This window comes from Ctenopharyngodon idella, chromosome 2 (assembly GCF_019924925.1).
Source record: "Ctenopharyngodon idella isolate HZGC_01 chromosome 2, HZGC01, whole genome shotgun sequence".
In the NCBI taxonomy this organism is placed as follows: domain Eukaryota; kingdom Metazoa; phylum Chordata; class Actinopteri; order Cypriniformes; family Xenocyprididae; genus Ctenopharyngodon; species Ctenopharyngodon idella.
This window is the reverse complement of record NC_067221.1, coordinates 18,991,249-19,012,538: the sequence shown is the minus strand read 5'-3', so window position 1 is coordinate 19,012,538 and position 21,290 is coordinate 18,991,249. Positions and strand designations below refer to the sequence as shown.

General features: G+C 36.5%; 2 protein-coding genes across 3 annotated transcripts in view; one reads left to right on the top strand and one right to left on the bottom strand.

Moving 5' to 3' along the window:
- The window catches only part of ssbp3a (single stranded DNA binding protein 3a), a 40,028-nt gene extending 29,550 nt beyond the window's left edge, over window positions 1-10,478 (top strand). Inside the window, exons 6-18 of one of the 2 annotated variants that reach the window (XM_051882191.1) lie at window positions 350-424; window positions 603-662; window positions 743-797; window positions 1,492-1,565; window positions 3,165-3,250; window positions 4,667-4,715; window positions 4,812-4,847; window positions 4,941-5,007; window positions 5,147-5,217; window positions 5,333-5,402; window positions 5,529-5,557; window positions 9,186-9,287; window positions 9,375-10,478. In XM_051882191.1, coding sequence (XP_051738151.1) covers window positions 350-424; window positions 603-662; window positions 743-797; window positions 1,492-1,565; window positions 3,165-3,250; window positions 4,667-4,715; window positions 4,812-4,847; window positions 4,941-5,007; window positions 5,147-5,217; window positions 5,333-5,402; window positions 5,529-5,557; window positions 9,186-9,287; window positions 9,375-9,404 — 804 coding nt within the window. In that variant the 3' untranslated portion in view covers window positions 9,405-10,478. The remainder of the gene's footprint in view (window positions 1-349; window positions 425-602; window positions 663-742; window positions 798-1,491; window positions 1,566-3,164; window positions 3,251-4,666; window positions 4,716-4,811; window positions 4,848-4,940; window positions 5,008-5,146; window positions 5,218-5,332; window positions 5,403-5,528; window positions 5,558-9,185; window positions 9,288-9,374) is intronic. The other variant, XM_051882200.1, reaches the window with a different exon arrangement.
- A 100-nt stretch (window positions 10,479-10,578) lies between these two features.
- On the bottom strand, window positions 10,579-21,258 carry mrpl37 (mitochondrial ribosomal protein L37). Its single transcript, XM_051882178.1, is given in 8 exon segments — window positions 10,579-10,768; window positions 12,534-12,737; window positions 14,597-14,748; window positions 14,944-15,010; window positions 15,012-15,130; window positions 17,170-17,285; window positions 20,436-20,619; window positions 20,745-21,258. Coding segments are annotated over 8 exon segments (1,293 nt in total). The 5' UTR covers window positions 21,118-21,258; the 3' UTR covers window positions 10,579-10,690.
- Between the last annotated feature and the right edge of the window lie 32 nt (window positions 21,259-21,290).

Here is a 21,290-nt window from a genome sequence, read left to right as displayed (position 1 = left end):
TACCCCATTGAAGTCCACTGTATGGAGAAAAATCCTGGAATGTTTTCCTCAAAAACCTTAATTTCTTTTCGACTGAAGAAAGAAAGACTTGAACATTATGGATGAAGTGGGGGTGAGTAAATTATCAGGAAATTTGAATTCTGAAGTGAACTAATCTTTAAGAACCAAGAGAGATATCAGCTCCACATCAAACTAGTTCTGAGCTTTTGCCCTCGGCTCTGTTCTCTTGATCTGCACCTGTCGCTTTCACCTGTCCTGTCTTTGACTTTGCTCTGTCTTTCTCTTGGCATTTTGCTGCTGGTACTATGGCAACCTCCTCTTGCTCCCCCCACCCCCACCCTCTCTGCAGGGACCACCTGGTTCCCAAGCCTCCCCTCATGCTCAGCTACCTCCAAACTCTAACATGATGGGGGCGCATGGACAGGTAACGGCACACATATTAATGTACACATGTTCTCTCTGCTTATATCAGTTATGCACACATTCTGATATGCTTTTGCATCCTGTTGTCCTTCCCCCCTCTCCCTGTCAGTTTTGTATTGGTTACATGCTGTTGCACTGTTTTGTTAAAAGTGTATGTCACTGTATGTTCCCTTCTCCAGCCTTTTATGTCTCCTCGCTATGCTGGAGGACCTCGGCCGCCCATCAGAATGGGAAACCCGGTAAGTCACATTAAAAATGTTTCAAACAATAGTGTTAACTCTTATTACTTATTTTAGCATCTGACCGTCTGTTTCTTTAGCCTCCCGGTGGGCAGCCTTTGCCTCCAAATATGATGGACCCCACACGACCAACAGGTAAGAGACTAATGAGATCAGCCATCAGATCTCAAACCTGTGCTAAACTTGTATATATGCCAAAAATGGCAAATGGAATAGAACAGCTGTGTTAATAAGTTATATGAAGTTAATCCAGTCATAAATGAAAAGTTTTTTTGCAATTTTTTTTTGTCATTTTTGAGAGTAGACTCGATCAGACTGTTTACACAAGATGCCAAATTGGTCATTCCAGACTTATTCATTTGTTTTTATTGAAAGGTGATGTACCACCAGTATGTAATTTTTGTCAAACCCCTCTGTCTATAAAACATATTTTGTTGGAATGTACTGCTTTGAATGTCACTAGGCAACGTTTTTACACAAAACGTTCTTTAATGGATGTTCTTGAAAATGTTTCACCAGGAATAATCTTAAGATTTTTATCAAATATTGAAATGAAAAATCTTATATAATGTTTGTTGTATTTATGTGAGTTGGTTATCAACTGTTGTTTTTTACTATTACTGTGCTAACTCTGTTTATATATATATATATATATATATATATATTTGTATTTATTGATCTTGCCATGAAAATAGCCATAATTGCTGATATGGCAATAAGTGCAAATTCAGCATTGTCATTTCATTGATTTTAATTTTGAAGTGCATGTCTGTTCAATTTTTAAATGATTATTGATTGATTTTTTTTAATGATGTTATTATTTGCTCAGGCCATCCAAACTTGGCAACCATGCAGAGAATGAACGCTCCTCGTGGAATGGGCCCAATGGGACCGGGACCACAGGTCTGGATCTTATACTATCATTCATGAAAACCTGAATACCGTTGCCCTAGACCCCATCAATTAGTTTTGCTCACTCTTAGGACTGGGTGATATTGCTAAAACAACTGTATCTCTGTATTTTTTACCTCACTATTTAATATCTTAAATCTTAAAATGTATATATACACACTGAATTTTAAATAAAAAGAAATTAATACTTTTATTCAACAAGGAAGCATTAAATTAACCAAAAATGACAGTAAAGATATTTAAAATATTACAAGATTTCGATTTCAAATAAATGCTGTTCTTTTAAATTTCAAAGAATCCTAAAAAAACAAAGAAAGAAAAGGTGACCTATTATGCAATTTTTTAACTTAATTATGTGTCCGCAGTGTGTGCACACAGCCACCCTATTATGGTAAAAAAAAAAAAAAAAACTTCCATTCGACTGCTCCCACTTTAATACACAGGTCAGAAAACCTTCAGCAGTTTAAACTGATATGGTTTTAAAATGCATGCAAATATTAAACTTTCATGATGACGAAGAACTGCAATGTCACGTGAGCATAACCGCGATACAGATGATAATCAAAAGCAAATATGTTTTGTTTGTTGTTGACGAACTCGGGAGCATGCAAGGCATGAGCTGTAAAGGCTCCGCCCTCTTCTGGAAAGCAGGGTGGGGAGCAGCAGCAGCTCATTTGCATTTAAAGATACATACATTAAAACAGCATGTTTAATTTGTTTTGTTTGACAACAAAAATGTATATTATCTTGTAAAAAGGGGCGTAATTGGTCTTTAAGCAGCACTGTTTTTTGTTTTTAGCATTGATAATAATAAGAAATGTTCCTTGAGCAGCAAATCAGCATAGAATGATTTCTGAAGGATCATGTGACACTGAAGACTGGAGTAATGTTGCTAAAAATTCAGCTTTGCCATCACAATAATAAATTACATTTGAATATATATTCAAATAGAAAACAGTTATTTTAAAATATAATAATATTTCACAATATTACTGTTTTTACTGTATTTTGATCAAATAAATATACCTTAGGTGAACATAAGAGACTATACTACTGTTTAAAAGTTTAGGGTTGGTAAGATTTTTTTAAAATCTTTTTGAAAGCAGTCAAATACAGTAAAAATGTAGTTAAAATCAATCAAGGCATAATTTCTATTTCTTCTGTGTCTAAACATTTAAGTATAGTTATGATATTTTTTAAGGAATGATGTTGAATTAGAGTTTTGAATTGAAACAGACATTTTGATAACCTACAAACTCTAATAGCATTTTTTTTCTACTTAAATTTCAATTCAGTACACAACTAGAATTGGCAGCAAAATCATCAATGAATATATTGTCAATATTTGATGTTTATCACCCAGCCCTACTCGTACACCACTTCTTTGAATGCATTTCTTGTGTTCTGAACCTGAGTCAGTCCTCATGTAGCCCTTCTACTGCATCCACACGTTCACAGTTTTTACTACGGCATTAATCTTCTTTCATATCAACCATAATCCTTGTTATGTTCAGCCCATTTTCCTCTAAACTAACCATGTCCTTGTTCTCTCTTTTCTCATGGTGTCCTCTCGGGGGCTGGGTATCGTAGCCTGATCCTTGGTTATCATTACAGAACTATGGTGGAGGAATGAGGCCTCCAAACTCCATGGGCCCTGGAATGCCAGGCGTGAACATGTAAGGACTTTCTCAGTTTATCGCATTTGTGGGATTTCATATAATAGGATTTTCCGACTTGTGTCAAACTGGTCAGGATGCTCAAACAAAACAGAAAAGTGTCTCTGGGTTCAATCAAAACATTAAAGAAGAATTAACATACAGATGAATTTTGTATGGAAGCTTGTTTCCACCATGAAATAAAAAATAAAAAAGGTAATTGCGACTTTTATCTCACAATTCTGACTTTTTTCCGTAATTGTGAGTTTAAATCTTGCAGTTTTGAGAAAAAAAGTTGGAATTGTGAGATTAAAATTTGCAATTACCTTTTTTATTTTATTTAGTGGCGGAAACAAGTTTCGGTACTTTTGTTATGTTGTCTCTGCATATTAAACTAGGAATGGAGGAAGTATTTTAACCATGTAAAGCCTGACATGTGAAATACTCAGAAAAAAACAAATCTTTTGAAATGAAACAGTTTATTGTGTTTAACAGTTTATTTTATTCAAAATTTTATAAAAAAAAAAAAACAAAACAGTTTGCATATTTGTTTTTTGTTGAGTATCATATTCGATACATCAGGCTTTTATGGCTCATATAGTATGATATAGTAAGAATATGGATCTCATATTTTGAGAAAAAAACACCTAAATATTATCTAAAGGACCAAACTTAAATTAAGATTAAGATTTAAATGCTTAGTTTTATAACCAAAGCTCTGTAGTATTTATTGTGGAGGCAAAACATATAATACAATGCAATACAATAATGATTGAGAAATTTTACAAATAAACGTTCCTCAAAAGGATGCATCATATTTGATAATTTGATAATTTTAATGTGATTTTTCTAAAAAAATTATGTATGAATAACCAAGTAAAACTAAGTTGCTTCAGTCTAGTAAGTGTTCTTCTTGAAATATTACTAACAATCTTACATTTACTTTATAAAAATCAGTAAAGATTTCACATCAAAAAGACCAATGTACCACGATCTGAAGGTGGACGTTTTTTGACTAAAAGGCCTTTACTTGCCAAAAAAAGTATAAACTATCAAACGACGACAGAAGGCATGTAATAGATTGTGTACAACAGGTTTTTAAGCAAAGAAATTTGTGTATCAAATAAGATACATTTGGCTTTATAGGGTTAACATTAAAAAACACACACTTCTAATTTAAAGCTTTAGAACGTGTAATTCTTTACTAAATATAAAACTGTGAACTTCAGGGGCAAATCCTTTGATTTTGAAGTGTCACTTTAATACATAAATAGCTTTATAAAAAACATGCAAACACTCTTGAACTCTAGATCATGAGATCATCAGTGAAATTATTTTCTGTAGTTTTATTTAGTCTGTCTGATCTTGCATACCAGAGACTTATTTGATGTTCTTAACACAGTTACAAAATAAAAACTGCTGTGTTTGTCTGTACAGGGGAACAGGAGCAGGCAGACTGTGGCCTAATCCTAATAATGGAAACACGGTAAGATACTTCAGAAAACTCAGCTGATGTCTGATCAGAGGATGAATTAGTCATATTTGGCAAACTTGGCTGATAAATAAACTTTTGGCTTCACAGATCCCATATTCCTCATCATCCCCAGGAACATATGTGGTAACTGATCGTTTCTTCTTTCTTCATTTATGATGTTGCCTGTCATGAAAGAAACTGGCTGCAGTCTCAGTCTCTGCTGTCCTGCTTTTACAGGGTCCTCCAGGAGGAGCAGGAGGTGGTGGATGTCCTCCAGGAACACCTATCATGCCAAGTCCAGCAGGTAATGGCTTATCACATCCCTGTCTACTGGCAACATTACTGGCCCTTTACCACAGAAATGGTGCCTGGCCACGGGATGTGAGAACAGAGTTTCACAATGACTCTTTAAAATGCGTAAACCTCCCCCTCTGTGTTCACAGACTCCACTAACTCGGGTGAAAACCTCTACACACTGATAAACTCAGTCCCACCAGGAGGAAACAGATCTAGTGTGAGTTACTTCACTCCTCCGCTGTCTTTATTGCAGCTGATGTTCCTGTGTGCTACATGGACTCTGATTGTGTCTTTGATCTCTTTGTAAATGCTCTCTTTGTCTGTGTCTGTAGTTTCCTATGGGTCCAGGGTCAGACGGCCCAATGGGAGGACTGGAGCCGCATCACATGAATGGCTCATTAGGTAAAACACGATTCACCATAGCAACTACATAAATTGTTTGAAACATTGTTTTGCCCTCCTAATTAGATCAATGAACCTCAAGTGATCTAAAGATCTGCAAATGATTCATTTTTACTTTTCTCACAGGTTCGGGTGACATAGATGGACTCCCAAAGGTATTATTCAACTTATTATTTAGACCAATTATTTCTGTTGAAATGATCTGAAAACTAGCACAGCATGTCTGTTCATGTTACAATATGCCTGAGATTGAACTTTACTGAAGGATCTGGCATATGCTGATCTTAAAATATCAAATATTTCCAATACTGATATTGTATTAAAATGAATTTTTAAACTAAATCTGAACATGGTTAAAGTTATTTTAGTTTAAAAAAAAAAATTAAGCCTCTAAATAGTTACATAAAACCAACTGTGTGATTATCAGGGTTTTTTTGCATTGAAAATATTTTGGTGGCCACCAAAATGAATCTTTGTCTCGCCAAAGATAAACAAAGAAGATTGAATAATTTGATGTGACTATGTACTTGCCGTTCTGTAGTACTGATAGACGTCTGCTTTAAAACGCTCCCGTAAGGGTTTGTGTTTGCTCTCTATGAAGAGTGTTAAAGGTTTCTATTTCCAACATGATTTTGCAGTGTTGAGCTTTGTATCCAATCGCAGACATATCTGTTGAGCGCGTGAATGCAATGACCAATCAGATGTGTTTAAGTTAGTCAGAATCAGCTCAACACTGCTCCAAATGGCAGAGTTTTTGTTCAGCGCAAGTTCTGCACGCTCGCGAATCCTTTCATTATAACCAAAAAGGTATAAACTCGGTCAATAAGAGATTCATTGCACAGTGTAGACAGCTTTATTGATTATAACAGGAGTTTTCACAAGAGTGCAGCTTTGTGTACCTTGCGTTGTAATTGACAGCTTCAGTGATTATTGGATTATAAAGGCAGCGATCTTTGCTCGCTTTCTGTATAGTATAGTATTTATTTTTCATGCTGCTGCTGAATTTTTTTTTTTAATTTCAGTACTGGGCTTGCAGTTCACATGGGTAGGGCATTTTGTACTGTGTGTCTGTGGATGACCGTGTTCGTTCGCCAACACCAAAGAGCATTTTTGACCCAGGAAAAAACCCTGATTATATATTATTATAATAACTTTTTTATTATGGAAAACATGGAAATATCAGGTCATTTTAAATTTTCATTTCCACTTTTCAGGGAATCAGGGAATATTATAAAATCTTAAGTCTTGGGAATTTCTATGTAGAATATACACTACTGAGGGAGGTTTTCTTTATTTGAAAGAAATTAATACTTTTATTCAGCAAGGATGCATTAAATTGATCAAAAGTGACAAAGACATTTTATGATGTTTCCACAAAAATATAAAGCAGCACAACTGTTTTCAACATTGGTAATAATAATAAATGTTTCCTGACCATCAAATCATCATATAAGAATGATTTCTGAAGGATCATGTGACACTGAAGACTGGAGTAATGATGCTAAACATTAACAATTAACAAAAACATTTAAAAAAAAAAAAAAAAAAAAAAAAAAAAAAAAAAAAACTTAGACCCTAAAGGTTTAAATGGAAGTACAGTATCTCACAGAAGTCACATTTTTGTAAATATTTTATTATATCTTTTCATGTGACAACACTGAAGAAATGACACTTTGCTACAATGTAAAGTAGTGAGTGTACAGCTTGTATAACAGTGCAAATTTGCTGTCCCCTCAAAATAACTCAACACACAGCCATTAATGTCTAAACCGCTGGCCACAAAAGTGAGTACACCCCTAAGTGAAAATTTCCAAATTGGGCCCAATTAGCCATTTTCTCTCCCCGGTGTCATGTGACTCGTTAGTGTTACAAGGTCTCAGGTGTGAATGGGGAGCAGGTGTGTTAAATTTGGTGTTATCGCTCTCACTCTCTCATACTGGTCACTGGAAGTTCAACATGGCACCTCATGGCAAAGAACTCTCTGAGGATCTGAAAAAAAGAATTGTTGCTCTACATAAAGATGGCGTAGGCTATAAGAAGATTGCCAAGACCCGGAAACTGAGCTGCAGCACGGTGGCCAAGACCATACAGCGGTTTAACAGGACAGGTTCCACTCAGAACAGGCCTCGCCATGGTCGACCAAAGAAGTTGAGTGCACATGCTCAGCGTCATATCCATAGGTTGTGTTTCGGAAATGGACGTATGAGTGCTGCCAGCATTGCTGCAGAGGTTGAAGGGGTGGGGGGTCAGCCTGTCAGTTCTCAGACCATACGCCGCAGAGAAGGAAGCCTCTTCTAAAGATGATGCACAAGAAAGCCCGCAAACAGTTTGCTGAAGACAAGCAGACTAAGGAACCATGTCCTGTGGTCTGATGAGACCAAGATAAACTTATTTGGTTCAGATGGTGTCAAGCGTGTGTGGTGGCAACCAGGTGAGGAGTACAAAGACAAGTGTGTCTTGCCTACAGTCAAGCATGGTGGTGGGAGTGTCATGGTCTGGGGCTGCATGAGTGCTGTTGGCACTGGGGAGCTACAGTTCATTGAGGGAACCATGAATGAGCAGAGCATGATCCCCTCCCTTCGGAGACTGGGCCGCAGGGCAGTATTCCAACATAACGACCCCAAACACACCTCCAAGACGACCACTGCCTTGCTAAAGAAGCTGAGGGTAAAGGTGATGGACTGGCCAAGCATGTCTCCAGACCTAAACCCTATTGAGCATCTGTGGGGCATCCTCAAATGGAAGGTGGAGGAGCGCAAGGTCTCTAACATCCACCAGCTCCGTGATGTCGTCATGGAGGAGTGGAAGAGGACTCCAGTGGCAACCTGTGAAGCTCTGGTGAACTCCATGCCCAAGAGGGTTAAGGCAGTGCTGGAAAATAATGGTGGCCACACAAAATATTGACACTTTGGGCCCAATTTGGACATTTTCACTTAGGGGTGTACTCACTTTTGTGGCCAGCGGTTTAGACATTAATGGCTGTGTGTTGAGTTATTTTAAGGGGACAGCAAATTTACACTGTTATACAAGCTGTACACTCACTACTTTACATTGAAAAAATGACACTTTGCTGTTGTCACATGAAAAGATATAATAAAATATTTACAAAAATGTGAGGGGTGTACTCACTTCTGATGAGATACTGTATACATTTTTCTGCTCATTTCTGAAATATTTTGTTGTAGAGAAAATACTGGACATTCATTGGTCAAAATGTGTCTAAATCCTGCATAATGTATTTGTGTAAAGTTTATTATTATAAGTTTATATAAATTACAGGTTGTTTGTGTTCTGTAGTTGAAAATTGAAATTCTAAACAAAGGACAAGACTGATCATTTAAGCCTATTTAATGTCAATACAGTTTAGGCCTACTTAATCTTAGTAATGATGGCTTTCAAATATAATGTCAAATGCCTATAATTACACAATTTATTCACAGAAATCACAAAAACATTCCATCTAAGACATATAGTTGGCAAGCTTTCATAAAATAAACACAGCAACAAAAATTTAATCATTTATTGATAACAAATAATAAAGCAATGTAGTTCAATGTAGCAACGTTTAGCAGAATGGTTGTCAAGCAAAACAAAGATGTAGTAATACACATATGCAGCGGTGCAGTAATATTGATGTAATGAGGTCACAGGTGTATGTTTGTAGAGTATTTTACAACAGCTTCGAAAGTGGCTCAGCCAATCATAACCAAGGACCGGCACATTCTGTTTTATAATGAAGAAAACACTGACTGACAGCTTGGTGTTTGTTCTTTACAATCCCAGAACTCCCCTAATAATCTGAGTGGCATGAGTAACCCACCAGGAACGCCACGAGATGACAGCGAACTAAGTGGAAGCTTCCTTCACTCGTTCCAAAATGAAAATGTGAGTGCCAACACACACATGAACAGATGACTTAATAAAGATGAATATTTGGGGTCTGTCTAAATCAACTCTTCTTTATCTCTTCAGTACTCACCGACAATGACAATGAGTGTGTGAAGGACGAGCTTCAGCTCCAAGACACCTCATGTAGGTGTCTCAAAGACCAGGGACCAACCTCAACAAGAACAAGAGTGACTCTAATGTCACACATCCATGAGAACCAAATCCTACCGCAGCTCTGGATGAGGTGTACGCTCCTAATTTCAGCACGGACAGATGAAATCTGCTTACAGGAAGAACCTGTCTGAGATGGGAGCTCCCTCATTTTACACCACTTTAATATTTTCGTATCATTTTAACATAGAAGCCCACACAGGAAAAGACGACAAAAATGTGCTACTTTTTGTTAAATGGATCTCCCATGACAATATTCACACTGTGGATGTAGTGCAGAATACCATGTGCTTCTTCTACAGCGTTTGTGTAACATTCCATTAGAGTATTTTAGGATCTAGTCTCTGATCTTTTAAAACGCTTCAAAACAAGTTCATCACACTGTAATGGCTTCCTTGAAAATGACTTAATCCAGAGGAACCGCTTTGGCTACAGCAGATTTGATGATATGCACCAATGGGAATTACAAACAAATCTGCTGTCCTTCCTTTCATCGCATCCTTGGGAAGGCAATGGACTGTTAGCAAAAATAACGTTTTGTTTCATGTCATGTTGTTTTATAACAATGGATTTTACTGCAGAAGCCTTTTAATGACACCTAACATGAGACATTTATGACATTTATCACTTTTCCATGGGAACCTCAGATGATGTGATTATCAAGAGTGTTTTTGGGTGGCAGTTCAGCCAAATGCAGCAACACTTCTTCATATAACACTGCATCTTTTCACACTGACTTAGTTCTCTTTATCCTTTGTGCTGTTGTATTGTGTTTTTGACCCATTGCTGTTTGCTTTTAGTCACAGTTGAAGACGTGCAGCAAACACCCAAAGGACAGTTATTTAACTATATATTTTTCGAAGGTTTTTCTCTTCTTTAGTCTGTCATCATGCTGTATGGCAACTCTTGACCTGTTACACCATGTTGTTTAGCCTTTACAATGTATATTTTGTTCTTTGGAAGATGCAGTAAAATGACTCGTGTAATTTTTATGATTAAATTATTTTTTGTTTCCTATCACTCTTATTTCTGTCTCATGTCTTCTGCAAATAAATGTATATAAACCAAATGTTTCTGTCAGTATTAGTTAGGAGACATTCAAAGGAACAGTCATGTGTAGATGTAATTGCCAATAGTTTAGTTTATTCAGAGTTCTCATTTATTTTCCATTTATGAGATTTTAAGGAAGTAAATGTCATGATCGTTTTGGCAGAGGTGCTTTGGTCTGTTCAAGCTGTGCCGTGTAGGTGGAGCGCCAGGAACTTCTTGAAGGTGTTAGGCTGATATCCTGACAAACCGGCAGGGACCTACAAATGAGGAGCGTGACATGTTCAGTCAGCAAACCAACAATAACCATTGAGGTCACACAAAACAGAAAACTTGACACCACCTTCTTATATTTCACAACTCAATTACTGGAATTCTGATTTGTTGACCACAGCATTCCAAGTATTGTTCAGAACTTTCAAAGCATGTAACGTTTCTTTGTAAACCAAAAGAAAATGGTGGCTTTCTGCACAGCACAACTTACCTGAGACAGTCAAAACAAATACAAAACTTCCTGTAACTATACTAAAAATCAACAACCAAATATAAGAACCTGAAATTCACATTTTTGTTGGAGAGGCCACACAGTTTTTGACAGATGTCTCTTATGCTCACCAAGGCTGCATTTATTTGATCAAAATACAGTAAAAACAGTAATATTGTGAAATATTATTGCCATTTAAAATAACTGTTTTATATTTTAATATATTTAAAAATGTAATTTATTCCTGTGATGCAAAACTGCATTTTCAGCATCATTACTCCAGTCTTCAGTGTCACATGATCCTTCAGAAATCATTCTGATATGCTGATTTGCTGCTCAAGAAACATTTCTTATCAATTTTGAAAACATTTGTGCTGCTGGTATAAATTTTTGTATAAACTGTGACACATTTTTTTCTGGTTCTTTGATGAATAGAAAATTCAAAAGAACACATTTATTTGAAATATTTTTTATCACCATAAATGTCTTTACTGTCACAATCAATTTAATGCATCCTTGATGAATAAAAGTATTAAAGGGCCCATATTATGCTCATTTACAGGTTCAGAATGTTGTTCAGAGGATCTACTAGAATATGTTTACATGATTTAATGTTAAAAAAAAACATTTTTCTTATAATGTACATTCTTGCAGCACTTATTTTCACCTTCTGTCCAAATGCTCTGTTTTAGTTTTAGTTTTTTTTAAACCCGCCTTTCAAAAAGCACAGTCTGCTCTGATTGGTCAGCTGACCCTAGTCTGTTGTGATTTGTCTACCGCTTGGAGCATGTGTCAGAAATGTAATCCCCCTTACCGGCGAGTATCAGTTCCAGAGGCTTCATAAGGCGCTGTAAACACTTCTGTAACTATGCCCGTTTTGCGGTTTCATTTCAAGCCCATGTCCGATAATCACCGTGAAGAACAAGTTGATCAACTCAAACCACCAGGATGTTTCGCAGTGGTCGTTTTTTGTTATACCTCTCTTACATGTCAGATGTGATGTTATAACTGTGTAATTTCTGTACTTCATGATAAAAACTGTATGTCCATCCATATAACACTGACCTGCATCCAACTGCACGGTTCAAGAAGCAGTATTGAGAAAATGGTGAGAACACAACAAAAGGTTGTGGTTGTACTGCTGAGGAATAGTGTTAAAAATACATTTGAACCACTGATCGCTCAATTCCTCTACCATTGGAAGTCCATGTAATGCTGTTTTGCCTGTTGCATGGTGACGTACTGTAGCTACATCATGGAAATAATGGCAGCATTACAGATGAACTGTTTCAGGCAGGTGTTTTCAGTTGGAGAGATTCACTCCCTTTGCAGTGGACTTTGTGCTTTGTAATTTTGCAGATTGCTTACATGCACAAACAGCTAGATTACACACTAAAGGAAAGGTAAGATCAAAAAAACATAACAGGTCCCCTTTAATTTCTTTAAAATAAAAAAAATAAAAAAACTTTTGAATTGTAGTACATGCAGACACAAATTTTGATGGACAAAGTTAATGTATCTGAAAGAACTCGACTCTTTACCTTCACAACTTTCTTCTTGATATAAGGCCGGACCTTGGCAAACTCATAGAGAGGCTGGTCCTCATCCACCCATACCAAATTCTTCACTCCGCTGTCAGACTGCAGGTCAGTGGTGTTGAGCTGAAACACCACGAACTGGAAGAGACGGCCATTAGTGGCCACACTCTGCACCACGATGGGCTTCTCCAGAACTCTGGGCTCCGTCTGCAGGAAGACCAGAGAACATCTGTGAACTTCTTTTTTGCTTTGTTATTATTGACAAACTCTACATTCAATTAAAGGGTTAGTTCACCCAAAAAATGAAAATTCTGTCATTAATTACTCACCCTCGTGCCGTTTTACACCCGTAAGACCGTCGTTGTTCTTCAGAACACAAATTGAGATATTTTTGTTTAAATCCGATGACTCAGTGAGGCCTCCATAGCCAGCAATGACATTTCCTCTGTCAAGATCCATTAATGTACTAAAAACATATTTAAATCAGTTCATGTGAGTACAGTGGTTCAATATTAATATTATAAAGCGAAGAGAATATTTTTGGTGCGCCAAAAAAAAAACAAAATAACGACTTATTTAGTGATGGCCGATTTCAAAACACTGCTTCAGGAAGATTCGGAGCGTAATGAATCAGCGTGTCGAATCATGATTCAGATCGCGTGTCAAACCGCCAAACTGCTGAAATCACGTGACTTTGGTGCTCCGAACTGCGGATTCGACACGCTGATTCATAACGCTCCGAAGCTTCCTGAAGCAGTGTTTTGAAATCGGCCATCACTAAATAATTCGTTATTTTGGTTTTTTTTGGCGCACCAAAAATATTCTCGTCGCTTTATAATATTAATATTGAACCACTGTACTCACATGAACTGATTTAAATATGTTTTTAGTACATTAATGGATCTTGAGAGAGGAAATGTCATTGCTCCCTATGTAGGCCTCACGGAGCCATCGGATTTAAACAAAAATATCTCAATTTGCGTTCCGAAGATTAACAAATGTCTTATGGGTGTGGAACGGCATGAGGGTGAGTAATAAATGACAGAATTTTCATTTTTGGGTGAACTAACCCTTTAATGCAAGGAGTAAAATACAGTAAAAAAAAAAATCAAGGATGTTATCCACACTGTTTTTCACTAAATAAACACAAGGAAGAGTGATCTAGAAATTTGGTTATTTATATGCACCAATATAACAAAACAGTAACAAACGGCACTATTTACCTACATATATTTTCTACTAATAAAAATGCCATTTGGAGATTTCAGCGAACATTTTTTAGTAATGTTGAAAACTATTTGCTGTTTTCAGTCAATTCACTGAAAGAGTTTAAACTTACAATTAATATTAAAACATCTCTTTTGTTTAACACTCTCATACTGGAAGGTCCTGATACAGGAATTATCACAAAACTATTCTAAAGATATGGTCAAGAAACTTAACTGCCAAATAAAAACAACATTAAAATCAGTGTTATATTTACAATTTAATTAACTGTACAATCATCAGCAAAAACACAGCTAAATACGCTGACTATCGTTCAAAAGTTTGGGATCAGTAAGATGTTTTTCAATGTTTTTGGAAGAAGTCTCTTATGCTCACCAAGGCTGCATTTATTTGATTAAAAATACAGTAAAATGTGAATATATGTTTAAATGTAATTATTTTCTGTGATGCAAAGCTGAATTTTCAGCATCATTACTCCAGTCTTCAGCATCACATGATCTTTCAGAAATCATTCTAATATGCTGATTTGCTGCTCAAGAAACATTTCTCATTATTATCAATGTTGAAAACAGTTGATCTGCATAATATTTTTGTGGACACAATGATACATTTTTTTCAGGATTCTTTGATGAAAAGGAGGTTCAAAAGAACAGCATTTATTTGAAAAACCTTCTTGGTTACTTTTGATCAGCTTAATGCATTCTTGATCAATAAAATGTAAAAAAAATTCTTACTGACCTCAAACTTTTGAAAAGTAGTTTTACATTGTAAACACTCAATATTTCGCCCAGCCCTAACCAATAGTTCTAATGAATCTTTTAAAGATGTAAGGATCTTACCCCATACAGGGCTTGAGCTCGGGCCAGTGCGTTTCCAAAGGTGAACATCACCATCTTAGCACGGAGCTGCTCGGGGAGGAGTTTTGGGGTGTTTCCCATCTCCATCAGGAAGAGAGTGTGGGCATGAGGGTAAGGATAGCCCTCTCTGAAACCTGCCGAAATGGAAACAAGCAATGAACCGCCAATACTTCTTATTGCCATAATGTGAACATGATTTCAAACCAAACTTGCTTAAAGTCACTTTGATTGAAGAAACACTGACTGATAGACAGCTGTAATATATGACTTCCAGTTGCTTTGTTTCTGGAAATTGCTGTCAGTGATTGCGTATGAAGCCAGTGGCTGACCTGTGTCGTTCTTCTCCTGGTAGACGTGTGTGCACTGCAGGTCGATGGTGGGTGCGATGGGGTAGAAGGCTCTCCAGAGCCTGATCAGCAGTGCTCTGGATCTGCTCCTCTCCAGCCAACACAGGCACAGGGTTCATGGAGTTCAAAAGCAACCCATTCTGACCTCTGACCTGGAATACGTCCTCTCCTGGAAATAGATGAGTTTTGCAAAGTAAGTACCATAGAAGCGGTAGCCTCTCCCCCAGTTGATCTACTTATAGCGTTTTCAATTTAAAAAAAAAAAAAAAAAAAAAAGTGTTGCAATTTTTGTAAATTAGTAAATATTTTGCATTTAAAGGTGCAGTATATGTAGGATTTCTGTCAGCTAGAGATCACTAGAGGCCTACTCAAAACAAAGGCGTTGCTTGATGATGCTAAGTTTGAGCGTGGAATCTTGGGACATGTGGTCTTCACCTCAACGGACGGTGCAAAAGAATAGGGATAGGACTCAGGAAGAAATCACATTCATGGATGCAATTATTAATGTTATTGTAGTATGAAGCAGAGCAGGACCGAGTGTTGTAGGAGCTGAACGAGGCCGCTGGAGCGATTGCGCAACACACGCCTCACGAGCAGCGGAACTTTTATTATGACACAGTCGCCGGCGCCGCTTCCGCTTTTCCGGTCATGAGTATGAGGTAACGCAGCTCTGTTTATCATATAAGATACATTTGAAAGTGTTGAAAATGATGTTATAACGTTACTCTGTGCGTTCGCACAGCGGATGCTGTGAGACACTTGTTACACACTGCAGTAAGCTAGATCGATTTTAGAATATCATATTAAATGCTGGATGGCTTGTGTTAATAAATGGCATGCAATTCATTTTAAACGTATTGTATGATGAAGAAAATTGTGTATTACTGTTACTAAAAATAAAGCTGCATCTGATTATGCTATGTTAGCTACTTGACAAAATAGTGTTTTTCTCTGAGGCATGGTAAAGCATGGTACTCGCAAAAAAATCAAGAAAATTAGATTTAAAAAATAAGACTAAACGTGTTGAACTATGTAACAACAATTAGTTTTCTGTCTATAAATATATCAAAACAGTTGTTCCCTTGCCTATTAAAACGTGTATTATATTAAAGCGTCTTTGGTGTTTCCATGGTTTCTACAAAATAAAACCGGAAACCGAGCCAGACTGAGGGTTAACGCGGATATGACGCAATTGACAGGCGACTCCTCACACGTCCCAGAGCCTTGCTTAAAATTGCAATTTTCTCATGATTTACAAATAGTTGGAAACATTTAGGATATTGTTAGTATTCAAGTGAACAAAATATATAACACTGGCCTAGTGGTTTTTGGATATTTTAATGCAAAAATCTTACATATTGCACCTTTAATTCCCACAATTTTGTGGTTGTCTCACTTGCAATCAATATTTATTTATTTTTTTTTTTCTATTTTGCCATTTTAGAACCAAATGTTACCATAGAAAAAACAAAAATGTTAAAATACAACGAAATAAAATAAACTGTTACAGCACTGTAAGAAAAACTATGTAAGATAATCAATAAATTTGTAATCATTAAATTGTATTAAATGTATTTAGGAATAACTGACTAATTCTGCATTCTTTCTGAATAATTCAACAAATAATTATTTGAAACATTTAGGATCAGTAAAGGGTTTTTTTGGAGAGAAACTGATACTTATATTCAGCAAAGACCTGTTAAAAAACTATCAAAAATTAAATTAAAGAAAATTATCTTAAAATATTTCTATTTCATATAAATGATGTTTCTATTTTATCAAAGAATCCAAAATATATATAATTTTTCACAAAAAAATTAAGCAGCACAACTGTTTTCAACACTGCTAATAATAATAAATGTTTCTTGAGCAGCAAATCAGCATATTAGAATGATTTATGAAGGATCATGTGACTGAAGACTGGAGTAATGATGCTGAAAAACTATATATTATATATCTCATTATATATCTCAAATTATTACTGTTTTTACTATCAAATAAATGCAGCTTTGGTGACCATAAAACACTTTAAAAAACTTCTGAACGGTAGTTAAATATGTATACATCCATATTGGCCATTTATAAAACAAAAACAATCTTTAGTCGACAACGAACTACTACTAATAGCAGAAGATGTGCATAAATGCACCTGGTAAAAATCTAGACTCAGACTGAAGAAAAGACATATGTGGCCCAATGTACACCAACCTCTCCTCCAGGTCGCTGCCAAACTGTATTTCTCAGCAAGAATCCTCTTGGCCAGCTCAGGACGAGTGACCTGCAGGCCGCCACACAGGTGAAGCAGTCTGTGCAAGAGCGAGGGACTATAGAGGAAAAGAAATACTGTTTACCCACATAAAACACCTTATTTTACCTATTTGATGGTTCATACAAAACAGGATGTGAACATTCCCATTTCACCAAACGTATGTTCCCGAGTGTAATGTCACTTCGTGTCAATGTCAATATGGCCTTTTCGTGCTCGTGGTGTGACGGGTTTTTGTGAGAAGGAAAATGTTAAGGGCCAGCAGTAGTTGGGAGATAAAACAGCCACCAAAGGGCAGACTTTAACCGGGGAGATGAGAGATATCAAAGAGGCTCTTATGAATGGCAGACCTCCCAGGAGCAGAATTAATTAATAAAGGCTTTACAGAGCAGCTGCCTGCTGAGAATGCAGACTGGCCCGTGTTTAATGACCGTCATTAAATTCAACACTCCATCAGAGCGCCACGGACCGGGCCAAATGCCACCTTCCATATTGAAGCTGTTGAGCCAATTATGAAGCGCTGGGTTAGAGAGGACAGTAGCTGCCGTGCGCGGTTCATTCAGCCACGGGTCTGTTTATGGTGCAGAGATGAACAGAATGAGCTGCATGTTTATGGTAGCACAGCTTCCAATGTAATTAACATGGTACATTTGTGATATATGGCTGACTCTATACATAATGCTATTAAACATGCCTACCTTAAACTAGAAAGCGCTCCACCCCTCCCCCAATGACTAAATGATTATTCGATCTCAATATGAACACACATTATTTTACAAACTTTGTCCAACACAATATTCAGGGCCCCCTATTTAATATAATATTAACAGAACTAGAGTTGTCAAAAGTACCGACTTCGGTACCAAACGGTAATGAAATTTAAAAAATGCGACGCTTTGAGCACTGTTGAGTGGATTCATAAACACCTCTGATTGGCCATTGTGTTGGCGCGCTCATCGGATATGTCTGTGATTGGCTACACTGATCAACGCACGGGAGCGTTTGAAAGCACACGGAAGCGTTTGAATTTGAAAGCGTTTTGAAAGCTGGAGCGGAAACGTTTGAAAGTAGGCATCTATCAGCGGACTGGTCCACGATAGACGCCTGATTTCAAGCGCTCAGTGAAGAGCGTAATTGATGGCGTTTTTAAAGCGTTGATCAGTGAAGCCAATCACAGACATATCCGATGAGCATGTCAACACAATAGCCAATCAGAGGTGTTTACGAATCCACTCAACAGGGCTCAAAGCGTCACATTTTTAAAATTTCAGTACCGACTAAGTACCGAAGTCTGTACTTCTGATAACTCTAAACAGAACCATACTATAATATATAACTTTATTATATTATTCACAGAAACTTTAAGTGTCGCTATAGTAAATAACTTAACTTACAATTCATTTGCAATTACATAAGTTTCAAGAATTGTATGTTCTTCGATAAAAAAACAATAGTTATTTATATTATAGTTATACTTGATAGTATGTTTTTTAGCATTTGAATTAAGTTAAGATCGTTTTAATATATTAATAATAAGATTAATAATAATTAATTATATTCATAATAATATATTCATTTAAATAACTTAAAATTAAATCCTGCAGCCCCTTTGGAAGTTTGCTGAGGCCCTCTGGTTGAGATCCGCTAATTTACAGAATATAACTTTACTAACATTAACTATTTGTTTTGTTGTTTTGTTTTTTAATTTTGGCTTTCAGTTAAAGTTAGTGTTAGTTATCTTTCATGGTGCATAAATAGTTTTATTTCAGTTGTATTTTTATTTAAATTTGTGTTTATTCAGTTGCACCACACACTGTTCCATCTGCCTATGATAACATACCCATAGCTGCAAGACAGTCGTGGCATATTTTATAACTACCTGATTTACCCTCACCTAAACACCACACACAAAATGAAAACTGTGGTTGTTTACATAGCGAGCTTAAGTTAATTTCCTGTTTTTCCTAATTTTCTTAATTTTTTTTGATAGAAGACAAAATAAAAATTTAAACTTGGGAGGTTACTAAAAGTGCCCCTATTATGCTATTTTAACAGTTCCTAATTTTGTTTTAGAGGTATCCTACAATAGATTTACATGCATCAAAGGACAAAAAAACACTTTCATTTTCTCATAATATAAACTGCAGCATCAGCTCTCTAAATGTCCGAGAGTCTACTCTGCTCTGATTGGTCAGATGGCTCAGTCTGTTGTGGCTGGTCTACCACTTACAGCATGTGGTGGAAACCAAACACCCATTACCATATCTGAATTTCAGCTCAAGTCAATCAATTCTTGCTCAGGTCCTCATCCTTTTGAAGTGCATGCAAAGTAGATTTGCTTTCAGTTAAAACAGACATATTCTCGGCATATTACACACTGCATGAAAGGTAATATCCACAAAAGCATAATAGGGGCACTTTAAATCAGAGCAACCAGACAATCTTAAAATGAAAAGAATTTTCTCTGTTTCTATCATTTTAAAAAATAAAATAAAAAAATAAAAAAAACTGTTTTTGTCTTTGTAACTTGCAAATTAACATTCTTACTTGACGAACAAACCTCATTGGTTCTCGCACATCAAATAAGCATTTTTGAGCTTCTGATTACCATATTTGATGTGCATTGATCAATGTTTATATGTGAATAAAAGCCTAAATTAAATGTATACATCATAATCATGCCTCTTCAGAAGACTTGGAATAAACTGCTCAATTCATAAGGATTACTTTTACTTTTACAACTTTTTGAAGCTTGAAAATTTCGGTTGGACTTTCAATAGATGTACAGAAATTATGATAGTATTAAATAAAAAATATCTTCTTTTGTGTTTCAAAGAAGAAAGTAAGTCATACAGGTTTAAAATGACATGATGAGTTAATTATGACAATTTTCATTTTTGTGTGAAGCAAGTAATTTTAAGAAGGATGGTTTAAAAAAAAATTGTTAAACTTCATATGTAAAATACAAAAACGTTGTTGAACTTCTCAGTAATAACACAAGCTTAACAGCTCTATAAAAATTCACTTATAATAAGGTGTATTGAAAAAGCTGCTAGTATCATTAAAAGTCTGGTGATTTTATAACTTCATTATTGAAGATCAATTGCTAATTAAGAAGTTGCGTTTATGACAAGTTCATATTTTTGATTTTTTAAAGGAGCCTTGTTTCTAGACACTAGAAGTGGGATCAGGAGGGCAGGATACGCACCAGAATCTCTCTCTGGGCGGCCGTGGCTCTGTAGTGTCCCACAGTCTGGAGTTTTTAATGGCGTTCTGTACTCTTTCATCTTGGTTCTCAATCTGATTGGCTGGATCTTCAGCCAGGCTGAGAATCTGAGCAGGTAACCCTTTAATGAGGACTGACTTACTGAGCCAGAGGGCTTGTCGAACACCTACAAACAGATCACAATCATACATTATCCACTAGTCTGTCACACACATATCAAGTTTATTTTATATATTACTTAAAACCCAAATATCTCTAACCCACAAAAATACACAGAAGAACTATAACTACCTTCCAGCACATTCGTCCTCTGATTGAATATGTAACAGGGTTTGTCTTTATGCAGAGGCATATCTTCTAGTTTAGGGGACTGATAGTGAGTCGGGTCTTTCCATCCACGGTCCCAGGTAGGAAACCTAGGCTTTGCCAGTCCAGGTACAAAGTGCATCCTGTCAGCATAAGTGATCGGCTCCAGTCCGGCTATTTCATGCACCACCCGAGGTTTTTTCCTCGGAAGAATCTTCCCATATAAGCAAGAGCTGGTGGACAAGCAGCGACGTCCATGAGGAATCATACTGAGGACACTATGACAGTCTTTTGATGTGCAGTTTTGAGTTATTTTAAAAGCCGGTGTCCTTATTCTTTGCACTGTTGCGTTAAACATTTTATCAAAATAAAATTGAAATTGATATATTAGCCAAAAAGCAACTAAACAATGATGCTCGTCTTTATGACATTTTCTCGTTGCACTCAGGAGGCTGCCATGATTGTGTGACGTCACGTAGTGAGTCTGTCTTCTTCTGGAGTGTGCATGGTGACAGACACTGCGCATCACTG